Source organism: Monodon monoceros, unplaced genomic scaffold (genome assembly GCF_005190385.1).
Source record: "Monodon monoceros isolate NGI ecotype Baffin Bay Population unplaced genomic scaffold, NGI_Narwhal_1 Super_Scaffold_21, whole genome shotgun sequence".
NCBI lineage: Eukaryota > Metazoa > Chordata > Mammalia > Artiodactyla > Monodontidae > Monodon > Monodon monoceros.
In genome coordinates this window covers 7,003,026-7,029,803 of record NW_021703778.1, presented here as the reverse complement: position 1 = coordinate 7,029,803, position 26,778 = coordinate 7,003,026, and the positions used below count along the sequence as shown (strand labels likewise).

Sequence of the window (26,778 nt, the reverse complement as noted above, 5' to 3'; positions counted from 1 at the left end):
GGGAGGGAGGAAGCTCACTGGGTCAGAAGCAACCTAAAGTTTCGGTCTTGGTTCTCGACAAGGGTAAATCAACAGATTCAGACCCCTGACCTTGAAAGTGTTCTTCAGCGGACTTACAATTGCCCATGACTTCCCAGCGACTCCATTCGTAACCATTAAAGTCTCCATTGGCTGGAGTAGCCACAGCAGACAGCTGGTGGAGTTTTCTGAACCGCTGTCGCAACTCAAGATAGCCTTTATTCTCCTCTTTCCGGGGCTCAAGATCTCCTACATTGGTGCCTGTAAACACGTGGTTTCCTCAATCCACCTCCCCATCCCCCATTTATCTTGATTTCCACGGTGCCGGGGATTCGGCAGAGGCTCGGTGATGGGGGAACTGGGTCAGAATTTTGCGTCCCTTAGGCAAGACAAAAACAGAAAAGTGAGGGGCTCAGACTAACAGGCACTGAAAGGTAGAAATTGGGTTAGAAAAGAGCGGCGTCAGGTGGCACCGCCAGGCTCCGGAGTCTAACCGCGGTACAATGCTCCCCAGACACGGCAACCGGGAGAGCAGGTGGCCGGTTACCAGGCAACCTGAAGTCTCGCGAGACACACAATGCGCCTGCGCACTGCCGCTGGAGGGCCTTATTCAGAGCCTCCGACCCGCTCCTAAACTCAGGGTTTTTAGAGAAACCTTCCGTCGCTCTGTCGCGACGCGCTGGGCCGACTTTCCCGTTTGGAAATGGCCCGATGCAGAAGAATGAAACGTGTTCTCTGAGCCGTTCCTCCTCCCCTTCCCCCGCCCCACCGCGTCGGAAGGCGGGGCCCGGGAAGGCGTGGGCTCTGCGTACGCGCAGCGCGGCCCACGTGGAACCGGCGCAGGGACGACCGTGAGTGGGGGTCTGCGCTGGGGTCTGAGATCCGGAGGGGCCGCTGGTGGGGATCGAGCCTGGGACTGGGCCGGGTGCGCGCAAGGTCTCCCAGGCTCCCCGTCCCTGGGGCCGCCCCCGCCCGTACCGGCGTGTTTTCCTGCGTCCCGGCCTTGGCTCACGCTCCGCTCTCTGCCTGGAGTTGAGCGTCTGTCGGGTACGAGAAATAGGTAAAGCCCCACCCTGGCCCTTCTGTACTCCGCGGTCTAGAAGTGGAGGCGGACCAGAAAATGACTCCAGTCGCGTGTGTTAAGTAGTGAAGTAAGTAGGCACTCGATAGAGAGGCGGCAGACCATAGGAAGAGAGTAACTCGGGGGTCGGCTACCAGATCCAGAAACTCGGAGTCCTCCCTGAGTCCTTCTTCTGCTTTACCCCGAGTTCATCACTGAGTCGGGCGGATTGCACCTCTTAAATGTTTCAAGTAGCATGCATTTCTGTCCATCCCCTCTGCGGCGACTCTAGCCAAGGCCACCGTCATTTACCAGGACTACTCTGGAGCCTCTTTGCTGCTTTCGGTCGTGGCAAAGGACTCCTCCTGGCCCGAATCCCCAAAGATCTTTCTGTGACGCCTTTCCAGCCACGCCACTCCTCTGCTTTGAACGTTACAACCGCTTCCCACTGTAGGGTTTGCAAGTGTATTCACCATCTGGTCCTTCCTCGCCTTTCCCGCTCTCTCCGCTCTCTCTAGCATCTCTGCCCCAGTGACACTGACATCATTTCCTTTAATGCAGTTCCCTGGGATGCTCTTCCGAATAGGTACTCCCTTTGGTGTCACGTGTGGGTTAAAAGGTCACTTCCTCCGGGAGGCCCTTCCTGACCCCCTCAACTGAGTCAGGCCTCTGCTCAGGATCCTGTAGGTCCCTGACCTTAATGTGCATCACATCTTATATTTTACTTGTGGGTAAGTCTCCCACATAGATTCTAAGCCCAATGAGTTCAGTGGCTGTTTTTGCTTTAATTCATCATCTTTCTGGCTTGGTGCATTGTGGATAATCCACAAATACTTGTTCAAGTAAGAAAGGTGGTGGTAGGGCTGAGGGTGGGAATAGTTCCCCAGGCAGAGGGAATGTGCGTAAAGCCATGGAGGGGAAGAACTGGTGACCTCATTAAACAGTGTGTGGTTCCATGGTGGGGTGTAAGGAGGTAGGCTGGTGGTGACATGGGGGCCCTTGGATGTCATTCCAGTGAGTGTGCACTTGATCTCACGGGCAGCAGAGGCCTCCAAAGGCACCCCAGCAAGGCCTTCCCGATTTTCTCCTCCAAAGCTGTTACTTGTTCCACTTTGGTTTTGGATTCTATCCCGTGAGACTCTACTTATCTGAACCACTTGGCTCTTGTCTCCCTCGCCTAGATTCTGAAGACAGGAGGAGCTAATGCCCAGAGCAGCACGTAACTGTAAGTACTTACTCCCTGTTTGAATGCTGAGGCACATGAACTGCAGTTTGTGGTCTGGCAGAGCTCCGATAGATCCTCATATTTGCTCCTTGGTCGTTTATTTCCCTTTTCCTGACCATCTTCAACCTGGTGCCAGCCTCTGCCAGTCACTTCCTTGGATTTGGATGAGCTGCCTCCTGCTTCGCACGGGGATGATGGGGATGGCGGGGGGGGGGGGGTCTGCACCGGAAGGAAGCAGCTTAGGGGGCAGACGCCGAGTCTCTAGCAGTGGGCAACGCTGACACGAACGAGGTCTGAGCTCACACCCCAGGGAGCTGAGTTTTGGTTTTCCGTGAGAAGGTGATGTAGGAGGAACGTCTGAGGCCGGTGGAGGTCAGGAGACCGTCTCAGGCCTTTCCACTGTGGAAAGGCCCCCTGTCCTACACCAGTGGTGCCCAATTCCGGTTCTGTATCACATTAAGCTGGGCAGCCTTTTGCCAAGTACAGGTACCCTGCTGTATTCCGCAGGATTCCGATTCAGCAGACCTGGGGAACGGACCAACCATCTCTGTCTTTTGTAAAGTCACAGATTATTTTTTAGGTGCAGCCAGGATTGAAAGAGCATAAGATTTGGATTTGGGAAACCAGCTGTGACTCTGGCATGGTACTTAACCTGAGTCTGTTTCCTCCTCCACACACAGGGCCATCACGCAGGAATCGGGTGAGAACCAATTAATTCTTGGAGAACGTGCCTTATGACACACTCCACGGGACACCCGCTCCTCAGCAGCAGCAGCCGGGCTCTTAGGGGGGTGTTTGATTGGAGATTTCATTTATTTTCATCCTGCCAGGGGCGCTTAGGGGAGCGGGGAGCAGGTGTGCGTGGGATGAATGACCTGGAATGAGAAAATCTGGTTACCTGAAAACAGGAACAGTTCCAAAACCAGACTTCTCCAGAGCTGGCTTGTTTAACTTCCTTCAATTCTGCAACTTGGGTCCCTGTGGTTCCCGGTTGAGCCCAGGAAGAAAACTGAGGGAAGAAAGAGGAATATGCAGTTGCCTCTGGGCAGGACAAACAGGACATGCTCCTCTGAACGGTGGTTTATAACATTTCCCCAGCAAGGATCCCTGTTACTATTTTGCCTTAATGGATTAATATCTTTAAATTTCATTACGATATTTCCCTAGATTTCATCACATTGTCAGCCAGAGGAACGGCCAGCTTGGACTTATCAGGGGAAGGGGGAATCTGTGTATCGTGTTTTAGGACAGACAGACAAGAAACTTAGGGTCCAGGGAGGGAAGGAGACTTACAAAAGGGCACAGAATGAAAGTATCATTTGGGTTTTTAGTCATGTGCATACATTATGGTCCCAGTTCTTAAAAAAAACCACAGCTGGTTAATCATGAATGGCAGAGGCTTCCAGGGCCCTTAGAGACTGTGTGCTGAGGCAGGCGGACTCGGGGACTCACAGAGGTGGTGGTGGGAATTTGTTCAAGGCTGAAACCCGGTACCCGTGACTCAAGAGTTGGAGGTGCTCAGTGAATATTTGCTGAATGGATGGACGGAAGCCTAAGTAGAGGGCAATACAGAAAATGGTAACATATCTATCAGACTAATACCAGAGGTCCTGAAGAGGATAAACAATTATGAACAAGTAGCAACATGGAACATTTTAAAGGAAATAAATACATTTCAGTATGATCACAGTAACGCAAAACATTCATAAATTGCATGTATATGAATGAAGACTGAATCACAGGAAAAGATGGGGAAAACTTAAAAGAGAAGTTAGATGTATGGTCGCACATATATATGTACATGTATATATGTCCTATATAAGTAGGCTTGCTTTAGCCTTTCCAAAATCAGAAAGGGCACAGCCAAGATATCCTTAAGGCGTGCATGTCTAGTTAACACGTGTTTTCCTTTGTCGTTTTGCTCCTCTGTGAAGGGTCTTCAGAATGGCCGCAGCCCCCCAGGCACCAGGGAGGGGCTCTGTGCGGAAGACCAGACCTTTACCTGTGAAGACGTCATTGAACAACCCGTATACCATCCGCTGGGGTGCCCTGGACAGGGAGGATATGCACTTCATACTACAGACCCTGGAGGACAGGATTAAATCTCTCGGGCTTCAGAAGACTGAGGACAGGAAGAGAAAGAGAAAGCAGCCCGCTTTGAAAACACAAAGCGGAGACACGTGCAGCATGGACGTGGACACTGGTGAGGGTCTGAAGGAGGAAAAGCCAGAAGGTGAGCCCCAGGCATCAGGGTGGACCCCTGCCGACGTCAGAAAGCAGCTTGCCATCGGCATCAACGAGGTCACCAGAGCCTTGGAGAGGAACGAGCTGCTCTTGGTCTTGGCGTGCAAGTCGGCCAAGCCGGCCATCGTCACCGCGCACCTGGTGCCGCTGAGCGCCAGCAGAGGTGTCCCTGCCTGCCAGGTGCCCCGGCTCAGCGAGAGGCTCGCACCCGCCATGGGCTTGACGTGCATCCTGGCCTTGGGGTTCAAAAGAAACACCGCTGCGTTTGCGGAGGAAGTGAAGGCCATCATCCCCAGAGTCCCCCGTCTGGACGTGCCGTGGCTCCGAGACACACTTGAAGACCCCGGGGAGAACCCGGAGATGGAGTCTTTGGAAAGCCAAGACAAAGAGATTTTGGACACTTCCTTCGAAGACCTCCCTAAATCCAAGAGAAAGCTTGCTGAGGGTCAGCAGGCTGCAGTGTTACAACCCCTGAAAATAAAGAAACTGATTCCAAACCCCAATAAGATAAGGAAGCCACCCAAATGTAAAAAAACGGCTTCAAAGTAACCTTGTATAAACCTGTCACTTCATACAGTTGTAAAACGCCACCTCGTAGAGAAGCCGCGAATAAAATGACTTCTACATATATTCTTGGGACACTGTTTAGTATCATTCCTTCCAAATGTATAAGATTCTCTGACAGTAGAATACAGATAGGCTGAAGCTTAGGGACACTAAGTGCAGAGAGTGTTCAGCAGTATGAGTATCAAAACAAAAGTTCATTGAAACTAATGTCCATGCTTGTATAATTTCCCTTTTTAAATGGCTGGCACAATGCTTGAGAGCAAGGACATCTGTATCCTGCAACACTGGACATCTTTCTGTCCAAACTTGGCAAATAGGCCACACAGACACGGTTCTAGTTGGCGGGGGAGATGAAACTGGATGGCAGGTGCACCATCAGTTGTAAAGGAAAGATGGTAAATGCCAAGCAATACACTGTCCTCAGAAACAATACATTATTATTTCTTACTGTCAGTTTGCCTTTCTTTGTAGGCAGGCCTAAGCGTGGGCTTGGGAGAAAGGCTAAACATTTATCAAAATTGCCAGATAAGGTATTCTGACTAGGTAAGAATTCACTCCTTTACACGGTTAACTTACCTCCTTGGGACTTTAGCATGTATCCAAAGTACGATGGTAATTAGGTGAAATAAAGCAGGAAGAGAATAAAAAAATAACCGGAGGAGCTTGGATGCTCAGAGGTGGGTCTGCCATGACAGGGGTCACTCGTGTTAGTATATGGAACAGGATCGGTGCTCTATGTTAAAGCATCCGCTGTTAACAGCATGTTTGGAAAAGGTGCTTTCTGTAATTTACGGGGAAGGTACTGGCTTGCCAAAGTTTATTTTCAGCCTAAATTCTGGTTGATCTGTGGATTACGCCCCCTCCGTTTAAATTTACTGAATGCCATCTTGACCAAAAAATGGTGGGGTGTGTGGGCAAGGGTACGTCATGGACCAGAGCATTTCCATTACTGACAAAGGACACGGGGTGGTGTGGGTGTTTTGAATCTGTAAGACACTGTGTATTGCACTGAAATTTAGTTCTAACGGCCACTTTATAAACACAAGCAGCTGTACTGATTTTCTACTTTAAAATGCTCATTGGTAACATGCATAAATTATAAAGAGGCATTATAAAGTGGCAAATGTGCTAATAATTTATAAATTACTGTATTTAAAAATTACTGAGTAAAAGAACATGAACTCTATTAACTGCAATTATGTAAGTGAATAGAGGAACAATGCCACAGTTTTGTCATGGGGTGAGCCCGTGACACAATTTCTGAGGGACAATCCTGCAATTATTCGAAAACCTACTTCATGTTAAGACTGTGCCATAAAAATGAGCGGAACGTAATTCCCAACTGGACCCTCGACTCTGGGTTATGTTAAAAATCTTGTTTACTTAATTCTGGTGTTTCAGTGAATTGGTTCACTTTTGCTTCTGCAGGCATCCTCCTCACGTTAGGAAAAAAAAGGTAACGCAATTGGGTTTGAATCATCCTATAGGAGAAGTCTTCCCTTGCGTCTTCGAAGACAAGGAAAACTGTGGTGTCCTAAATTAAGGACGACTTCGGAGCCCACGCATGCCCCCTAGTGGAGGTCCCAGGGTGCCACAGCTGTGGGGTGGCCTCCAGGATGACGGGAAGCTGCAGAAAGAGGCTTTCTGATTTTTAGAGGAAATCAGAGGCAATAGAACTTTTTCCCTAAAGGGCCAGGTTTAGGCCTTTGGGTCCACAGTCTCTGTCGGAACAACTCAACCCTGCCTGCCACGTACAGGCGACACATGAATGAATGAGGACTTGTTCCCATAAAACTTTATTTATGGATGCTGAAATCTGAATTTCCTGTAATTTTTATGTGTCACAAAACTTTTTTTTTTTTCCTCCTCAACCATTCAAAAATGTAAACACCATTCTTAGCTCGTGGGCTGTACAAAAACAGGCGATGTGCTGAGTTTAGCTCATGGGCCACAGTGTGCTAGCTCCTGCCTGGTTTTTATAAGGTATGATTGTGTCCTTTGACTACTTATAACATGAAGGAAGGGCATCCTGTTGTCGAAGGTAATTAGATTTTTCTGGACTGAACGGCCTAGGCACTGGTACATAAAGGCAGGAAGAAGTATCTACTTTGTGGTATTTGAGTCGAGGCCATTTTAGGTGGCCTTGTCCAGCATCTTTTTCCCCTTGGGCTATTGGTGATATATACATTATCTATGTACACCGAGAAACTTGGATTTTCAAATCCTAGATAAAAACACCATCAGTAACAAAACCACAAGACTTATTTACAAATAAGACATCTTCCTAGAGCACGACAGCTTTCATGATAAATTAGAGTCAGGATAAAGAAATATGTGCAATTCTGCATAAGTAATAAAAAACATTCAAATTATCAGTGTCCTGATGGCACTCATAAACTCCACTGGGCATGTCTTCTGACTTGAGGGCTTTGATTTTTCTTTTCCTCACGTGTCCTGGCTGTTGCTGAGAAGAAGAGAGTCTCTGCAGGAGCAGAACAGTCTAGTTTGTCAGGGTTGTGTGCTCTTCAGAGAACACAATGTTTGCCCCAAACCTTGCTTTGGAACCAATCCACAAACCTGCTGAAGATCAAAGCACCCATTTGTGTGTTTATTGATTTGGCAACTTTGCTTCTAGAGAAATAGTCAACCAGTATATTTTTATCTCACTCTTCACTTTAACACCTACCGCTCATCACTGCGTTACAGAAATGCTGGCTCCATAGGTGTTCCCGATGAGATCATGTGCAGTGACATAAGTAAACCCTTTCCAAGTGGCTCCCTCATTCTGCTACATGGACCCACAGACCCTCACTTAACAAACAGAAAGGCAGCAGTTCATCTCCACACAACGGCAAAGATTTTCCTACACGATTCTGTGATTTCTGTTCAATCCATAGAAAAGCGGTCCATTTTTCTAGAGAGGGACAAATACCTTCTCTTCATTGAGAGACAGTCAGAAGGTTGAAAATGAGAGGGATGTGCTCTTTGTATCCTCCTTCCATCCCTCCTAAAAATGGGTCAACAGCGAAAAAAAGGATGAATGTTAACATTCTAGCTAGAAATGTGTTCTATTGGTCACCAATCGATGTTTTTCCATCTTTTCTGCTACTGACACTTCGATGTCACTTAGGTTGTGCTTTTATTCTTTGGAATGGCAGTTCCAGGAATCATTAACTAGGATATTAACAAATGATGACATCAGAGTTCTAGAAATAGAAATATCCATCTACTGTAATACGAGTCCAACCTAAAGGGAGGGAAGAAATGGAATAGCAAAAACAAGTGAGCAAGAAAAATTATAATGTAGTACAATAGATCTATATTTTTAAAAAGCTACTAAAGAAAAAAAACTCTCAACAATCCGAAGAGAAGCAAATATGGGATTTTCTAGGTAAATTTATCCAGTTTACAAAGGTTTATCAACTTCACTTACCTTTTCGGACTCTGTCCCTGGACACCTCCAGTTGTACAAGTAATACTGTAAATTGCCATCGCCTATGCCAAACTTGAGTTTTTCCAGGAATGTCTTATTTTCCATCAAATCTAGCGCATTGAATACATCAAATCCTTTCTGTCAATGTAAAAAAAAAATTTTTAATTTTAAAGTTTCAAAGGATTAGAGTGTTTTGTATATTATGTATTTCAGTATAACATTTCATTCCCCTACTAATAGCTTGAATTGATAATGCATTTATAATAAGGTTTAATGTCTGCAATATATAGTATGGGTTAGGAATTCAGTTCAAAACTGTCTTATTAAACTAGCAAGCAGTGAATCTGATGGAGTCAGCAAGATTATCCAGAAATGCTGAATTGAGAAGTGCAGTCTGATGGCTGACAAAAAAGAATCTATTAAAATTTCAGGAAATATTTTGTCCCTGTTTTTTTTTTTAAATTTATTTTATTTATTTATTTAATTTTTGGCTGCGTTGGGTCTTCATTGCTGTGTGCAGGCTTTACTCTAGTTGGGTCAAGTGGGGGCTACTCTTTTTTTTTTTTGCGGTATGCGTGCCTCTCACTGTTGTGGCCTCTCCCATTGCGGAGCACAGGCTCCGGACGTGCAGGCTCAGCGGCCATGGTTCACGGGCACAGCTGCTCCATGGCATGTGGGATCTTCCCGGACCCGGGCACGAACCTGTGTCCCCCGCATCGGCAGGCGGACTCTCAACCACTGCGCCACCAGGGAAGCCCTTGTCCCTGTTTTTGAAGCAAACAGCTGCCTAGATGGCTCTATCACCAGAACTGTTAGTTACTGGCCTTTCTACGTTCTGACTTACCTGAACCTACGCCAAGAAATCAAAGCTGTAAAGACTTTAAATCGTGTATCTGTCTTGGGCTGATAATGGGAAATAAAATTTAGTAACATTTCAATAGTAAAAACAGAATTAAAAAAAAAAGCTTAGATAATACTATGCAAAATGTGATATAGATGGAGCACCTACATTTCTATTTCTCAGGGGTTTTACCTTAAATAACTTATTACTGGCCTTTTTGGGGAGGTAGTTGAAAATGAGCTACAAGATCAAAGAAGCAAACGAGAATGCTGATTTGGGGATCCACTTATAATAGATTAAAAGAAATGTTTCCAATGATCAAATACAAGAAGACTACAAGGAAGACACTTTTGAAGGGTTGCTCCCAATTTCTCGTGAACAATATTTATCTTCTCACTCAGCAATTACATCAAAATGTCCCCGTCAGCTGATTTCAATTTCTTTTTAAAGAAAAATGTTTATTTATAGCAAGAATTTAACAATTATCCTTACTACCACACTGAGGAAATAGAAAAATAATGCAAATATAGTAAGGAACATTTTGAATTTAATTCTTTTCATTTTAAATCCTTTTAATAATAATAATTCCAATAGTTAAAATTAAATTTCTTTAATTTTAAAATTCAGAGACTATTTATCTGAATCAAAAAACCTACTGTTGCCAATTATTCACTGCAACACACTCATATTTTCCCCATACAGACAGACCTTGTTTTATTGAGTTTCACAGATTCTGGGTTTTTTACAGATTGAAGGTCTATGGCAACCCTGCATCGAGCAAGTCTATCAGAGTCATTTTTCCAATAGCATTTGCTCACTTTGTGTCTCTGTGTTCCATTTTGGTAATTCTTGTAATATTTCAAACTTTTTCATTATTGTATTTGTTATGGTGATCTGTGATCTCTGATATGACTACAACTCACTGAAGGCTCAGATGATGGTTAGCATTTTTTTAGCAATAAAGTATTTTAAATTAAGGTCTGTATATTGTTTAAATACGCTAGTGCACACTTAACAGACTACACTATAGTGTAAAGATAACTTTTATATGCACTGGGAACCAAAACACTCGTGTGGCTCTCGCTTTATTGCGACGCTTTCTTTACTGCAGTGATCTGGAAGCATCTGGAACCAAACCCACAATATCTCCAAGGTATGCCTGTATCATGGGATCACATTAGTTTTCTTATATTCCTTATATTATGAATTTCGTGTATCTTTATATAAGGGTTACAAGTTTCTAATTTGTACAAAATGTCTTTTTGGTTAAGTTACAACAGAATTAATGATGAAAATAGCCATTAAATTAAAAAAAAAAACCTCTTATCAAAATTCTTCCTTTGACTGTCAACAGTAAGAAGTATCTCAAACAAATCCCCCCACCATGTGGAAGAAAATACAAGATGTTTTATATACTCCAATATACATATTTGAGACACACACGGGATGACAAGGAGTGAGTTGCGTACCAGCTTGGCGATGATGAGCGCGTCGTTCATGAGGTCCAGCAGCGGCGTCTCTGTGTGGATATTGTAGAAGGAGTAGGCGGCTTTGAGGCTCTTGTGGGCGGGGTGATGCATGACTGTGGAGGGGAGCGTGTAGAAGCTCAGGAAGTCAGTTAGTTTACCACTGGAGTTCTAAAGAACAAAGGCAATGTCAGGTAAACATCTCCTTGAACAAGTTTCATCCAGGCATCTCAGCTCACATCTTGATCTCTGACTTGCACCACAGCTTTCCGTTAGAATGAAAAGCAACAGCTCATGCTCCGCTCTCCAAGTCTGATGTGCAGCCCCTTACCATATGCTGGGCAGAGGCCAAGGAAGAGCGTGGAGCTGTGCCTCAGCCTAAGTGCTCGTCAGCAACTGGCATCAAGTTCTTAAGAAGTAGAATGTTCTAAAAGGAACGCTCTCTGGTTGACTAATGAGTCTCTCTAGACTTATGGGACAGTGATAAAAGTAAATTCATTGTTTTTGCAGGAATAAGAGCACCAAGGATTAGAAGGCTACCTTTTCCAACTAAAGGATACTGTATAATAATCTTCTTGGCACAAGGCAGGAATTGTATCAGCTTAAAGTGAAGTTGGATAGGATTTGGAAGCTGTTTTTTTAGAAGCTTGTAAAAAGGCACTGGTACTGCACCAAAATATATGTGTGTGAATAACTGAGAAAATCTGAAGCTATCAAAAATAAAAAGTGATGTGAAAGATGGTGTTTGTTTTGTCATCACAGGTACACTTTCAATACAAGAAATTAGCCAATATTGTTTGCATTGTTTCTATTACCTGCAGTGACCTATGCAAGTCTGCATATAATTCAAACCATGATGTATTTGAAGTATACAGCTGTGGAGGCTAGACCACATATGCCATTGCTAATATTTGTTTTAGCAGAAAATTCCAGAGGATGTATTATCTGGTTTTTGAGTGCTTCTGATTCATTAAACCTTTTTTTCAGACATTATGAAATTAAAGATGTTAAGCAAAAGTGAGAGATGACTTAAAGACCTAAGTTTTCAGCTTTATTAAGGATTTTCAACTTGAAAAACACCACAGCAGAAATTAGAGGAAAAAAAAAAATCACTGGATGGGCTCAATAGTAGAGTGGAGATGACAGAGGATAGAATCACTGAACTTGAATTTACCCAATCTGAAACAACAGAGAGAAAACAGAGTGAAAAAAAAAAAAGAATTAAGCCTCAGGGATCTGTGGGGCAGTAACAAGATTCACCATTCATATCATTGGAGTCCCAGAGGGAAAGAAGAAAATGTGGGGCTGAAAGAGACAATGGCTGAAAACTTCCCAAATTTGGCAAAACGGACATAGTAGATTCAAGAAGCCATGTGAACTCTAACATGATAAACCCAAAGAAGTCCACACCAAGACACATCATAATGAAATTTCCAAAAACTAAAGACAGAGAGAGATCTTGAAAGTAGCCACAGAGAAACAACACATTACCTATGGGTAAATACTAATTCAAATGACAGCAGACTGCTCACCTGAAACCACAGAGGCCAGAAGCAAGTGGCACAAGAGCTGAAAGAAAAGAACCATCCACCATGAATTCTGTATCTGGCGAAACTTTCTTCGGGAAAGAAGGGGAAATAAGCACATTCTCAGACAAATGAAAACTAAAAGAATTTGTTGCTAGCAGACATACCTTTAAGACTGGACGAAGTACATTCTTCAAATAGAAAGGAAATCATAAAAGAAAGCATCATGGAGCATCAGAAAGGAAGGAAGGAAGAAGGAAGAGAAATCTGGGTACATACTTTGAGCTATGCTTCTTCTCATGAGTTTTATAAATGACTCGATGATTGAAACAAAAATTATGACACCATCTGATACTCAAGACAGTGATATTTAAACAACGAGACTGTACAGCAGAAACTAACACAACATGGTAAAGCAATTTTACTCTAATAAAGATGTGAAAAAAAATGATGAAAAAGTAAAGAGAAGTAAAGTCACTTGAAGTGGTACAACATGGATACCAGAAGACTGTGATAAGTCACATCTGTATATTGTAATACCCAGAGCAACCATCATGAGACCTACACAGATATACTCAAATGCACTATAAATAAATCAAGACATCCAAAAATGTTCAAGGAACAGGAAGGCAAGGAAACAGAAACAGAGGGACGGAAACCAGAAGTAACAAACAGAAAACATGTATTATAATATAGAAGACTTAAGCTCTAACATATCAATAATCATCAAATGTAAATGGCCAAAAAACACCAATCAAAAGATTCTGGCAGAGTGGATAAGGAAACATGGCCCAAATATATACTGTTTACAAGAAATTCACTTCAAATTCAATGACATAGATGGGTTGAAAGTAAAAGGACTGAAACAGATATACCATGCAAACATGAATTTTAAAAAAGGAGTGGCTATACACATACACCTCAGAGATACTGTGGGTTTGGTTCCAGACCCCTCAATAAAGCAAATATTGCAATAAAGCGAGTCACATGAATTTTTTTGTTTTCCCAGTTTATATGAAACTTTTGTTCACACTATACTGTAGTCTGTTAAGTATGCAATAGCATTATGCCTAGAAAACAATGTACATACCTTAATTTAAAAACCCTTTATTGCTAAAAAATGCTAACCGTCATTTGAACTTTCAGCGAGTAGAAGTAGTAACATCAAAGATCACCATAACAAATCTAACCATAATGAAAAAGTTTGAAATATTGCAAGAATTACCAAAATGTGATACAGAGAAACAAAGTGAGAAAACGCTGTTGGAAAAAATGGCACCAACAGACTTGCTGGACACAGGGTTACCACAAACTTTCGATTTGTAAAAAATGCAGTATCTGCTTAGTACAATAAAGCGACGTGCAATACAACGAGGTCTGCCTGTATTAATATACAAGGAAGTAGACTTCAGAGCAAAGAGAGCTACTGAAGACAAAGAGGGGTATTACATGATGATAAAATGATCAATCCACTAGAAACTCATGCAGGTCCAATATGTATAAGTACCAAACAAGACCCTCCAGAGACATCAAGAAAAACTGACAGAACTGAAGGGGAAAAAGACAAATCCACAGTTATAGTTGGGGACTTCCACACCCCTCTCATTAACTGACAGAACTACCAGAATTAAATAAGGGCTATGACTACAGGTTTTGTAGCCATTAAAAGGGAATACTATGAACAACTTTATTCTTACAAATTTGACAATTTAGAAGAAGCAGACCAATTCTTCTAAACTGTATTAAAACTCAAACAAGATGAACAGTCCTATAATCATAAAAGAAAGTGAATTCATTATTTCAACACAAAAGAATTCTCTAAGGTCAGATGGTTTCAACTGGAGAATTCTAGCAAACATTTAAGGAATTAACACCAATTCTATATAATTTCTTCTAGAAAACAGAGGAGGAGGTCATACTTCCCAACTCATCTTATGAGGCCAGTAGTATCTTGATACCAAAACCAAACAAAGACAGTACAAAAAAAGAAACTGCAGACCAATATCTCTCATGAACTCAGCAAATACTCAACAAAATATCAGCACTCCAAATCCAATAATGTATAAAAATTATATACCATAACCAAGTGGATAATTTTTCTAGGTATGCAAGGGTGGTCAAACATTTGAAAATCAATAAATGAACAGACTGAAGAAGAAAAATCATGATTGTATGAATTGAAGCAGAAAAAGCACTGGACAAAATCCAACACCCATTTATAATAAGAACTCTCAACAAGTTGGGAATTTTCTCAAATCAGTAAGGAGCTTCCATGAAAAACCTACAGCTAACATCACGGAATAAGATTCATGGGGTAAGACTGAATGCTTTTCCCCTAATAACAGGAACAAGGCAAGGATGTTGATGTTTACCACTCTTATTCAATAAAGTACTAGAATATCTAGCCCCTGCAATAAGGCAAGATAAAGGAAGAAAAGGCATACACATGGGAAGGGAAGAAATAAAACTGACCCTATTTGTAGATGACACAATTGTCTATGTGGAAATCCCAAGAAATCTCCAAGTAAATTCCTGGAACTAATAAGTGATTTCAGCAAGCCTGCAGGATATAAGAGCAACAAAGAAAAACCAATTACATTTCTACATACTAAAAATGAACATGTGGAAACCAAAATTAAAAACACAATACCATTTATAATCACTCCAAGGAAATGAAGTATTTAGGTAAACACTTTAAAAAATATATACAGGATCTGGATGCTGAAAATTACAGAATGGTGACAAAATAAATTTTAGAAGACCTAAATAAATGGAGACATACCATGTTCATGGATTGGAAGACTTGTTAATTCTCCCTAAATTAATCTACAGAGTTAATGTAATTCTTATCAAAATCCCAGCAAGGTCTTTTGTAGATAACGACAAGCTTATTCTAAAATTTACATGCAAAGGCAACGGAACTAGATTAGCTAAAATAATCTTGACAAAGAAGAATAAAGTGGGAGGAATCACTCTACCTGGTATCAAGGCTTACTATACAATTACAGTAATTAAGACAATGTGGTATTGGTGAGGAAATAGACACAGAGATCAATGGAACAGAATAGAGAACCCAGAAATGGACCACAATACAAAGTATCAGTATTCAGGCTATAGAAAACTTTGACAGGGAATTCCCTGGTGGTCCAGTGTTTAAGACCTGGTGCTCTCACTTCCAGGGGCCCAGGTTCTATCCCTGGTTGGGGAACTAAGATCCTGCAAGCTGCACCGCATGGCCAAAAAACAAACAAAACCCCCAAAAAAACCTTTTACAAATCAAGAAGACAAGGGTTGAGTGAAGTGGTTGAATTATGCCATCTTGAACAAAGGCAGTTCAGTTCCAACCAGTTTTGCAAAAGCAAAACAATATTACACTTTGGGACACATCCCTCTCAGATGAGATCATCCAAACTGGCCTTTTCAAAACTAAGAAAAGCAATTAGTCACACAGACAACAATAGAGCAGATCAGAACCCTGATTCCCCATGATTAAGTAGTAAAAGTGTGCTCTTCTGCCAGGAATGGAAGCTGTAAGAACAGCTGGTTCTGAAAGGGTGAGCAGGAAGCTGGTTCAGAAGCACTGAGTCATGCGGGCAGGAAGGGAATGGACACTCTATGATCCTTCTGGAAAATGGACTCAGTTGCACAGTGTTCTCATACTTCTCTGTACTATCTTATCACCTTCTCTTTACCTCCACTACAAAAGTGTCAATGATGTGTTCCTGGGGGAGGAACCAGTGGGCTACTTCCTCTTCATCCATCACCGGGGCTAGATGAAACTGCTTCAGGTAACTGTTGGTTAGTTCTTGAACAGCTCTGATATCTCTTGGTTCCATTGGCCTCAAGCCCGAAGTTTTTGTAACCTGTTGGAGTGAAAACAAAACCAGTTGGGACAGGCTTCCCTGGTGGTACAGTGGTTAAGAATCTGCCTGCCAATGCAGGGGACACGGGTTCGAGCCCTGGTCCAGGAATATCCCACATGCTGCAGAGCAACTAAGCCTGTACGCCACAACTACTGAGCCTGTGCTCTAGAGCCCGTGAGACACAACTACTGAGCCTGTGTGCCACAACTACTGAAGTCCACGTGCCTACAGCCTGTGCTCCGCAACAAGAGAAGCCACCGCAATGAGAAGCCCGCGCACAGCAACGAAGAGTAGCCCTTTCTCGCCGCCACTAGAGAAAGCCTACTTACAGCAATGAAGACCCAACACACCCAAAAAAATAAAATAAAATAAAATAAATTTATTAAAAGAAAAAAAGTTGGGAGGTTTAAATAAGAGGAGTAAACAAACTTGGCACCAAAGCATGATCCCCAGACCAGCAATATTAGCATCCCATGGGAGCTTGTCAGAACTGCAGAATCTTGGGCCCACCACAGACCTACCAAGTCAGGATGTGCAGTTTCACAAGATCCCCTGGTGATTCGTATACACATAAAGCTTGAGAACCACTAGTTTAGAACATAAGCTACACGACATGTTCTATCCTATCTTTGTGTACCAGGTCTTTGGTCAGTGTTGCCCATGACCCAGACAAAACCAACGGGAACACTCCAAGTTCATCTATATCCCCATGCCAAGAACTTTAACAGCCTACATGATAGGGCAGAACAATCTCAGCATGTGTTCTGGAGGATCACGCTTTTAAGACTGCCACGTCTGACATTTTGAAAACACAGTTGAAAATGGCTGAGAAACTTTTTGTCCAATAGCCTGTGGAAAAAATGTAGCTCTTCTGTTCTCGTGAGCAATAAAAATGAAAGAAAAGTAAAAATCATATCGGTCAGTATGGGAAGGGAAGCATTTTAATTGCCAAGAATGAATGGCTGGTTGCCAAGTGGTGGCCCTGGTCTCTCATGCCATCTTTTGATTAAAAGGTGATCAGAATAGGCATCTGAATCCATCATTCCAGAACATCAAAATTTTTACATTAGGCCATGGGAATAACAAACCCTCAAGGTCAGGACAAGTCCCCATTTGGATTTGTTCAAGTCTTATCCTTAAAAGAGCTCCAGACAGCAACTATAGGAAGTGTACAGACACCAGGATACTTGACAACAGAAGTGAGAAAGGTCACTACATTTGCTTGTTTGTACAAAGAAAAAACTTAATACAAATACAACTGCATTTTTCCAGTTAACTCGATATTTTTTTTCTTGAAGAAATATTGGATAAATTTTAAGTGACAAATAACTTGTATATAAATAGTGCTATTCCATCTTTTCTGTCCTAAATTACCACTAAGTACTTTTAGAATTCTTTTTTAATTGAAGTATAGTTGATTTATAATGTGCCAATCTCTGTTGTACAGCAAAGTGACTCAGTTATACATACATATACATTCTTTTTTTATATTCTTTTCCATTATGGTTTATCACAGGATATTGAATATAGTTCCCTGTGCTGTACATTAGGACCTTGTTGTTTATCTAAGTACTTTAAAATTAAAAACTGCCTTTAAAATTACATCATCACAATTCCTGCATGCCCCCAGACTAGTGGTAGGGGAGAAGAGCAAGGTGGAAAATGGGTTTTCATCTTGAGTGTCGGCTCTGATGGATGTTAGTAGTTGTGCTGAGGTTTCTAACGTTCTGTGACAAGAACCGCTGATTGATTACTGATTCACTTTGGGAGGAGATGGGCTTTGTGTTTTCAGACCCAGCAGTCCTTAGCTGAGTATTTACTATGTGCCACTCAGTTATGATTTATGGAATCTACAAAGATGCAGTAATGCAGCTAAAATAGTTTAATATTCTAAACTGAGGGAATTTAAGTCCTTGACATTTAATAGAGAACTCATACTTTTAGTATTTCTGTGGATCTCAAAGCCAAAGGACCCGAAATCTCCAGGTCCCAGGTTCCACCCAAGGCTTAACCCTTGGTTAATAATGGCCTGAATAGGTGTTGAATGAATGGATGAATTCCTAGGTTTTTAGCACAATCATTTACCCAATAAGGTGAGGTGAAGGCTGCAGACACGGAAAACAGTCACTGTCAGCTCTGAAGAGATGATATTTCTAAAGCCTGGCATTTAAGTACAAGCCAGGAGTGAAACTGTATTTTTCTTTTGTTTCCCTAAGCCAATTTTAGTTATTCGGAGCATTTCTACACTGCAATTCATGGGAAGAGGAAACCTATGTGATTGCTAAATGGTGTTACATGAAATAAATATACATTTCTAAATGCTGGTAGGAAGGCCAAAGCCATACCAAATGTATACTGCAGTCATTTGAAAAGATTATTTTTTACTATGAGGATGCCCTTGATACATTTTAAACAGCCTTTCTCAACATCAGATTGTTCTTTCTTTTGTTACTGGTTCAGTAAGAATCAATAATATCAAGCAATGAGATTAACTAATGAAAGCAACAGGATACATCTTCTCTGTTCATAGAGAACATTCAGAAACGAAGACTGAAGCTGGCCAACTCCTTTTTGGAGCAAAATATGCTTCTGCAGCACAGTTCTTATTCACTGAATTTTCATACTGTGTAATCACTAAAATCAACATCCTTTTTGCCCAGAAGACACCCTTAAAGCAGCAGTTCTCAAATATTTTGTTCTGGGACTTTGTTATGCTCTTAAAAATTATTCAGTACTCCCAAAGAGCTTTGCCTATGTGGGTTATATTTATCCGTATTTATCATATTAGAAACTAAATTAGAAATTTAAAAAAAAAGAATATGTAAGCTCACATTCCATATAGCCTCTGGAAGACTGCACAGTGCACTTGTAAGACAATGAAATGAAAGATGCAAATTATACTTTTGTGTTTTATAAAAAACTGACCTCACAGGCCCCCCAAAGGTTTCTGGGAACCTCAAGGGATCCCTGGACCACACTTTGAGAACTGCTACCTCAGGTCTCTGAAGGTCAGAAAAATGGGTAATAGAATTTAGATAAGGAAGACTCAGTGAAAACAGTATTGTTTGGCAAACCGGAAGGGAGAAAACACATAAACTTGGTAATTTCCAAGCACTTCAAACAAGTTTTTACAGGAGCATTAAAGCAGGAGAGAACATCAGACTATATCCAGCTATAAAAACATATAAGGTCCTAGAAACAGGGGAAGAATATTTACTTTTGCTGATTAACAGTGGCTTATGTGTCTCAGAGCCTAAACTTGTTTCTTTCTAACATCAGAAAGTCACATCCTCTCCAAGAAATCTACAGAAGCACGAAATAAATTTTAAAATATAAAATTATATTTTAGGGAGTTCCCTGGTGGCCTAGTGGTTAGGATTCCGGGCTTTCACTACTGTGGCCCAGGTTCGATCCCTGGTCAGGGAACTGAGATCCTGCAAGCTGCGCAGCACGGCCAAAAAAAAAAAAGAATCATATTTTATATAATAGCTGTTGTCTTCAGGAAGAGGTGGGGGAAATGCTATACCTAGATAAAAATCTCAGCTTTGGCATAATCTGAAAGAATCAAGTGGCAATGTTTTCTGAGACTTCAATAAAAAGCAGAAAACCTTCCAGTAACTGAGAAAATCTTAACTTACATAAACAAACTCTATTTCTGAATCAGATACTTTCCCACCATCCAACTAATATGCATTACTTGTTGGACTCTATATGCACTGAAATCTGTGTAAAATCTGCTTGTAAGTACATAAGGAAACAAAGCTCAGAGCTCTATTAGAAAACAGAAGCAGTGCCATTCTCTGTCAAACTATGTGGTGTGAACTGATTTGGAGCTAAGATTCCATAGTAGAGATGTCAGCAATGATTATGATTATTTATTTGATTTAAGAAGGAGCAGTAGGACATTAAACACTAAAAAAAACATCGACAGTTCCTAAATCGAGAACACCTGAGTCTTAGCATGTCTTCCCAGGCGTAAAGTTCTTGCAACACAATGTAAAGACACTGGGAGATTAACCTGATTCCCGCTTTTTATCTGCTTCAAATTCCTTCACCTTGAAGAGCACCGACCAAAAAAAAAAAAAAAACCCCAGCGTGGTTTGGAAATTCTCAACACCAAATTAAAAACAAACCAACACTGAAAGGGTAGGAAACTGTGTTCCTCTTGGGAAAACCATAGTCTCGCAGGTAACAGTAGCTAATGGCATGGGCCCTGGGGATGGTTCTGTCCTGATTGGAAGACTCTGGGCAAATCAATCTGGTGTCTCAACGTCCTCTTCTGTGATTGGGGACAGTGGCCCGCCCTCTCTGATCGGTGTAGATAATAAATGCGATAATGGATGTTAACTGTCTGGCATAATGCTGGCTGCAATCAATGTTGACTTTTACAGTCAGACGTCCACAGCAAAGATGTAAAGCTGGCACGGTAAGCAGAAACGGGCCTGGCAAATCAGAAAACGAGATAGAATCAAAGAGCAAAAGCTGTATTCAGTAAGGTTCTTGTCTTTACGCTTCAAGGTACAAAAATGTTCTTAAATGATGCAGTTGCCAGCAGGGGCATCGCCCACCTGGGCGCTCGGGAGAGAAGGAGGTGGTCTGGCGTATGCTGCCTCGTCCAGCTTCCAGCTCAGGAGCTGACACCATGGTGGCTGCTGGAAGCACCTTCCAATTTTCCAGTGTCTCTACTTGCATCTCTTCTATCTTCTCTCTCTCTCTTTTTTTTTTTTTTATTAATTTACTCTTTAGTTTTCTTTCCTTCCCTATGACTTAAAAGGAGGAAGGGAGGCTGGAACACACCAATGAGAGGTGTTTGGACCTTGACACTCATCCCTTCCTGCCTCAACCTGGTCTCTAATGGCGGCACAGTGAGACGTCTGGTTGGACTGGGCCTTGGTGCCCCCAAGACAGTTGTGTTAGAGGTGAAGGTGGAGGCAAAGGGACCTCACAGGAGAAACACGGACGTCTAGGGCCTGCCTGCCAAGTCCTCCACTTATTAGTGACAGGCCCTGGTCTAAGCATCAACCTTCACAAGCCTCGGTCTTTGCATCTGTACGATGGGGATAAGAATACTGACTTCAAAAGGTGGTTGGAAGAATATACTGTACAATATACGTGACAGCACTTTATAAAATTCAACTTATTAGGGAAGAAAAAAGGCAATCACCATAGCAACATGGCCAGAAGAGGACTGCTCCACCAAGGAAACTAGGTTAACCACAACCAAGATGCCAAGGTCTGGTTTCACCACCTATGTCCGCCCGACCAGCAATTTATCACCAACTTGTCAAAACTTTGTTACCTATGAGTTGATGGATGCTTGTACAAAAATATGGAGGCTGATGGAAAAAGTCAAGTCAAAACTAACTTTCAGTACCTCTAATTCTAATCATCCTGAATAAACCAACGACAGCTACTAAAATTCCTTATTCTTCATTCTATGTTAGGCAACTATGTGTAAGGGGGCACTTTCCTTACCCACGAGCTAGACAGATTTAGACTCAAGAAACTTAAATCTGGGGAGACCAAAGTAGAACAGCATTCGCCCCTAGTGAAAAAAGGAGGCACGCCTCCAGTTCTTATTTCAACTCGCATATGGCAAAGTATTTGACAATTTGCAAGGAGGATGCTGAGAATCAATGGTGTCCTGTCTTAGCTGTGCACTGTGCCTCTCTTGTGCCTCTTTATTTCTCATGGCCACTTGCGCCTCTACATGACTCTGTCCCGCCCAGTGGCTCTGGGTCTCGGCCACTAGCAGAAATTATTTCTAGCTGATCAGTAAATTACGATGGTCATGATCATGGTGTGACCCCTCAGAGCAGTTTCCTGCATCTCCATTTCAGTGCACATGTCTCCATAAACTTACCTTCAATTCTGTCACCCCAACTTGAGGGGGCCTGGTCCTTCTTCCCCAGGACACATGGACCCTCCTTCATTATGTCACCTGTGCTTTTCATTTATCTCTGTTCTGATCTACGTTCCCCCCTCTGTCCTTGACCTCACAGATAGGCAGTGAGTTCATTAGTTCAAGCCCCACTGTCTGCCACTACAGCTTAGGCAGAAGGGAGACAGTGCCTTCCAGGCCCTCTACCAGGTGATGAAGCCCTGGAATGACGACCCTGACATCTCCAACACCTGGTTTCCTTCACCTCCACTTTTCTCCTTATGAAATTCTGCCTGAGTCAGCAATTAGTTGATTCTGGTCTGTCATCAGAAAAAAGACATCAATTCCTGCAGCCACTGATCACATGCATTTGGTAAACACACAACCGGCCCAAGACAAAAGGCGCTAGAGTTGGCTGCACCTTCCACAGGTGAAGTCCTCTCCTTCTTTGGGAGGAACACGGCTATATTGCACAAGAATCCCTCAATCGAGTTAAAATGTCTACTACAACCCAAAAGAAAGAATAGCTCTGACGAAATCAAAACTTTACACAAAAGATCCCATCTTTGGCAGACAGATTCCACGATGGCCCCAGTGCTGCCTGCCCTCCTGGAGTTCATGTCCCCGCCATCCACTTGCCTCGAGTGTGGGTGGGGCCTGTGACTTGCTTATAACCAATGACACACAGCAACAGTGATTCCACTTTAATTGATTATGCAGGGTTCTAACTTCCATCTTGCTAGCAGATGCTCTCTGTAGACTCTCCTCGCTGGGTTCGATGAAGCAAGCCGCTGTGCTGTAAGCTAAGCTATAGAGAACCCCAGCCGACCAGGAGCTGAGGCAGCCTCAGGCCGACGGCCGGCAAGGAACTGAGGACCCCAGGCCAACTGCCCACAGAGAACTCAAGGCTGCCAACAGCCATGTGAGCGTGGAAGTGGATCCATCCCCGGTCAAGTTTTCAGAGGAGGCCCCGACCCTGGCTGACACCTTGATGACAGCTTCATGAGAAACCCTGAAGCAAAGGCCTCAGCTAAGCAGTGCCTTGATTCCTGACCCACAGAACCCAAGAGATAGCACATGTGTTGGTCTGAACTTCTACATTTGTGGTAATTTGTTATGTAGGGATAGATAATTCATTCACCATCTGAGCCCTGAATAAAGCTAAGACTGATAAGCACGTTTAAATTTCCACTTACTAAGAGACAACTTTTCACACTGGGAATTTACTAGTTTAAAAATATGCTAATTTAATGCGACATTATTTCCTCTCCCCCGGTTTCTTCTTTAAACCTTATTCCTTAGTTCCATGTGTTAAGATGTCATCAGAAGGCTGAACTTTTCTTTCCTCTTCCTAAATAGAATATAAAGCCTCAAAATTTCAAAACTTACATGTCTGGAATTCAAGCCCTTCCAACCCCAAGCTGAAGAATTTTAAAAAGCCTTAAAAAAAAAAAAAAAACCCACCTCCTTTTTTCTGGCCCCAGAGTTCTATGCAGTCTTTTTAGCTGCATATTCACATCCTCAGACCCATGAGCCAGTTTTTAGCTTCCTGCAAATAATTCTTTTCTACATTAAAAGTTTCAGTTATTAACAGCTTTGAAAAACTGCAAATCATTCTTACTTACATCTGGAAGTCTGTACAGCTTCATTGTTCTCTGCAAAGTCATATTTCTACTCAAGTGAGAAAATTTCACTTCTACCAATTTTCTGGGGTTTAGTGATCGATGCCAGTATCTGGAATACAATACAGATTTTAAGATCTAATCGATTTCTAACTCTCCAAGTTTTTAACCTTTGTCTAAGCTCAGCTGTTATAGAAGCAGTGAATGAACACTTATGTTGGGCCCAGTGCTGGCCCTCTTCCTATGCAATTATTTTATCTGTCATTTTTGACCTCTAAATGATGTCCCAGTTATGTTCCTTTGTTGTTTGTAACTGTCCATCTCTTTCAATAAAGAGAAATCTTAGAATTGCAGAAGGAATATTGATAATGCTCAGTCTATAAGTATTGAATGAGCATCACAGATTCTAAGATGGCAAACCAAAAAGTTTAAAAACACAAAAAAACTCTCCTTAAGTTTAGTAGCCTTCACATTTATATAATGCACACCAGACAACTTTTTGAAAAACAAGGTTGAATTTCTTAAGTGTTTCTAGTTTAGATACTCAGATGAATGATTATATTAAAATAACACCTGTGAAGTCTTATTTATTCTGTTTATTTATGAATAAGTTAATAGGAGAGAGTCATTTTACAGTTTTGTCTTTTATACTCTGTTTTCCTGAAGTTTCATCTTATTTGAGTCAATAAAAATAACAGAGGGAGATAAACTCTTTCTGATGCTCTAGGAACAGGCTATTCAAGTGACAATCTGATAAACAATTTTCTTACTAGATTAACCTTTGAAAGCTTGATAAGAGCAGATGAAGAAATAAAAACAGCTTTAGCGGGTTTTTCAGCTGATGTTTATCAAGCTTTCGGAGTAGCTCCTGACAGCACTGGTGTGACAGTGAGTGTTAGAGAAGGAAAGAAAATCGTACTACAGGGCATCTCGAGGTAACTGATGCCCTGGGTTTCCCAAGGCAGAGACTATTCTTTCAAATGGAAGAGACACAGAAATGGAGATGTAGCACCATTAGTATACACGTGACTGTGGGGTTTACTGCGAGAATAGTGGGCTAGTGGTTCTTGGTTCCATCTCCATCTCTGCTACCCACCAACCATATCATCACGGGTCAGCCAAAGTCCCTCTGGGTTACGCGAGTGGAGAATACTACTTGTTAGCAACATGGCAGGGAGGCTCAAAGCGTTAGGTACAGGTGACGTGCAAGATAAAGGTGGGACGCTATTACCGGCATGTGGCCACTGGCTTGGGAAGAACCACTCCAGCAGTATAAACGGCCTGGAAAATCCCTTCCAGGTTCACTCTTCTGGTTATTTCTCGAATCAACACTGGGGCTACCCGTTTGGATCTCAATTTCTTATGAACACAAAGGAAGTTGATTTCGACCATCTTCTTCACGCTAAGAAATAAAGGTGTTGAAAATTAGAGCCACCGTTAAGACGAAAACATTTTCAAAAAACAAGACAACACCTATAACATTTCAAAGCATGAGAAACTGAAAGCCCTCCTTTAACACAATATTTAAGAAAAATATTCTATCTTTTAGATATTTCACAGATTTAGCTATTTTCCATACTCCCCCACCAAAATGATCAAAACTCCAGGCTGTGGAGAAGCAAACCCTCTTGTTCCAAATAAATTTGAGAACTTTGGTCTCTTCTGAATTTTCAGTGTAGAAACTGGATCAGCTGTGCCTCAAAGTTTCTATATCTGTTTTTCCTGTAATGTATACAGTTACGACAAAAACTGGGTCACCCAGATGCAGAATCTAATAGGCCGTTGCTTTGGAGCATAATGCAATACCCAGGATCCCTGGGAAGTGCCTCGACCAGGCCAGAGCTGGTGCTTTTCTGAGCGACCATAAACCTTCTAGAGCTCCAAAGCCCATCCTCTGCTCTGGTTCCAGATACAGAGGCATTTCATTTGGCACAAAATATTCCTTGAGATCAAATGCTTTTTAGCAGTAAATAAGCTCACCCAGTACATTGAAAGGTGAAGAGACCTATTACGCATTAGATCTTCGCGTTTCATAACTGTATCTTTGACTTTCTGGGCTGAAGACCCAGAGCAAAAATGGAACAGACATATCTGTGGATAGAAAGACTTAAAAAGAATCCCTTGAGTAACTTTTTTCCCCAGAAACAAATCTGAAATACCTATTTACAGTTTTGTTTTTTCTGCTACGGACATATATACATACCTGTGTGTGCATGTATGAGACTGAGAGGCAGAGACAGAAAAAGAGATAGAGAAAAATACAGCTCTTTTTTTTTTGGTCACTGTTCACAACCTGTTTTTTATGAATTATTTTTAACTTTATTTTTTAGAGCACTTTTAGGTTCCCAGCAAAACAGAGCAGCAAGTACAGTTTCCATACACCTCTGCCCTCCCCACGCACACAACCTCCCTCAACATCAGCAGCCTGCATTCAGTCATTTCAAAAAACCTATTCTAGGGGATTCCCTGGCGGTCCAGTGGTTAGGACTCCGCGCTTCTACTGCAGGGGCCGCGGGTTCCATCCCTGGTTGGGGAGCTAAGATCCCACATGCTGCGCGGCACGGCCAAAACCAAAAAAAAGCCTATTCTAACCACAATTCTTGGAGAAGCAATGTATCAAAACCGACAAGCTTCACTATGTACCTGTCGTAGATCCGAATGTTCGCGGGAATGGCACTGATGAACCCCACTAGCTTTTTGTTCGAAGATACCCTGACTCCACAGTGCCACTGGAGGAGCCAGCCTGGGGGACGCAGAGCCCTGAAGTCAGTGCAGGCAAGGAAAACAGATGCGGTGAGTGTCCAGGAACACAGGGACAGACAGAGACAGGCCGACCCCCCCTCGCCCTGTCCCCAGCAAGCACACGTGACCGGCGAGACTCACCACAGCAGGAACTCGGGCGAGTAGTCAAAGCGGAACATGTTGTCGTCATCCTCCACGTAATTCTCATTCAGCAGCGTGTACAGCTCCCTGAGCTACGAGACCAAACAAGCGTCCTGCCTGTGATGCTTGGGACCAGCGCAGAAGCAACC

At 42.4% G+C, this 26,778-nt stretch overlaps 2 protein-coding genes across 10 annotated transcripts in view; one reads left to right on the top strand and one right to left on the bottom strand.

Moving 5' to 3' along the window:
* Positions 1-653: 653 nt before the first annotated feature.
* On the top strand, positions 654-5,179 carry RPP38 (ribonuclease P/MRP subunit p38). 6 transcript variants are annotated; one of them, XM_029238048.1, is made up of 3 exons: positions 654-869; positions 2,260-2,303; positions 4,238-5,179. In XM_029238048.1, exon 3 carries the CDS (start codon positions 4,248-4,250, stop codon positions 5,094-5,096), a length of 849 nt encoding a protein of 282 aa, XP_029093881.1. In that variant the 5' UTR covers positions 654-869; positions 2,260-2,303; positions 4,238-4,247; the 3' UTR covers positions 5,097-5,179. The 6 variants fall into 6 exon arrangements, with proteins under 6 accessions (XP_029093881.1, XP_029093880.1, XP_029093879.1 ...); XM_029238047.1 differs by having other exon boundaries at positions 654-1,078; XM_029238046.1 differs by having other exon boundaries at positions 654-1,169.
* A 1,217-nt stretch (positions 5,180-6,396) lies between these two features.
* The window catches only part of NMT2 (N-myristoyltransferase 2), an 81,693-nt gene continuing 61,311 nt past the window's right edge, over positions 6,397-26,778 (bottom strand). Inside the window, exons 6-13 of one of the 4 annotated variants that reach the window (XM_029238043.1) lie at positions 26,630-26,721; positions 26,390-26,506; positions 24,978-25,148; positions 23,750-23,858; positions 16,073-16,243; positions 10,858-11,025; positions 8,548-8,685; positions 6,397-8,361 (exon numbers count right to left, since the gene is read on the bottom strand). In XM_029238043.1, the coding sequence (XP_029093876.1) occupies positions 8,341-8,361; positions 8,548-8,685; positions 10,858-11,025; positions 16,073-16,243; positions 23,750-23,858; positions 24,978-25,148; positions 26,390-26,506; positions 26,630-26,721 (987 nt within the window). In that variant the 3' untranslated portion in view covers positions 6,397-8,340. The remainder of the gene's footprint in view (positions 8,362-8,547; positions 8,686-10,857; positions 11,026-16,072; positions 16,244-23,749; positions 23,859-24,977; positions 25,149-26,389; positions 26,507-26,629; positions 26,722-26,778) is intronic. The other 3 variants (XM_029238040.1, XM_029238041.1, XM_029238042.1) reach the window with 3 other exon arrangements.

Excerpts from the sequence above, each read along its gene's own strand:
- RPP38 (XM_029238048.1), top strand. The coding sequence starts at position 4,248 with ATGGCCGCAGCCCCCCAGGCACCAGGGAGGGGCTCTGTGCGGAAGACC.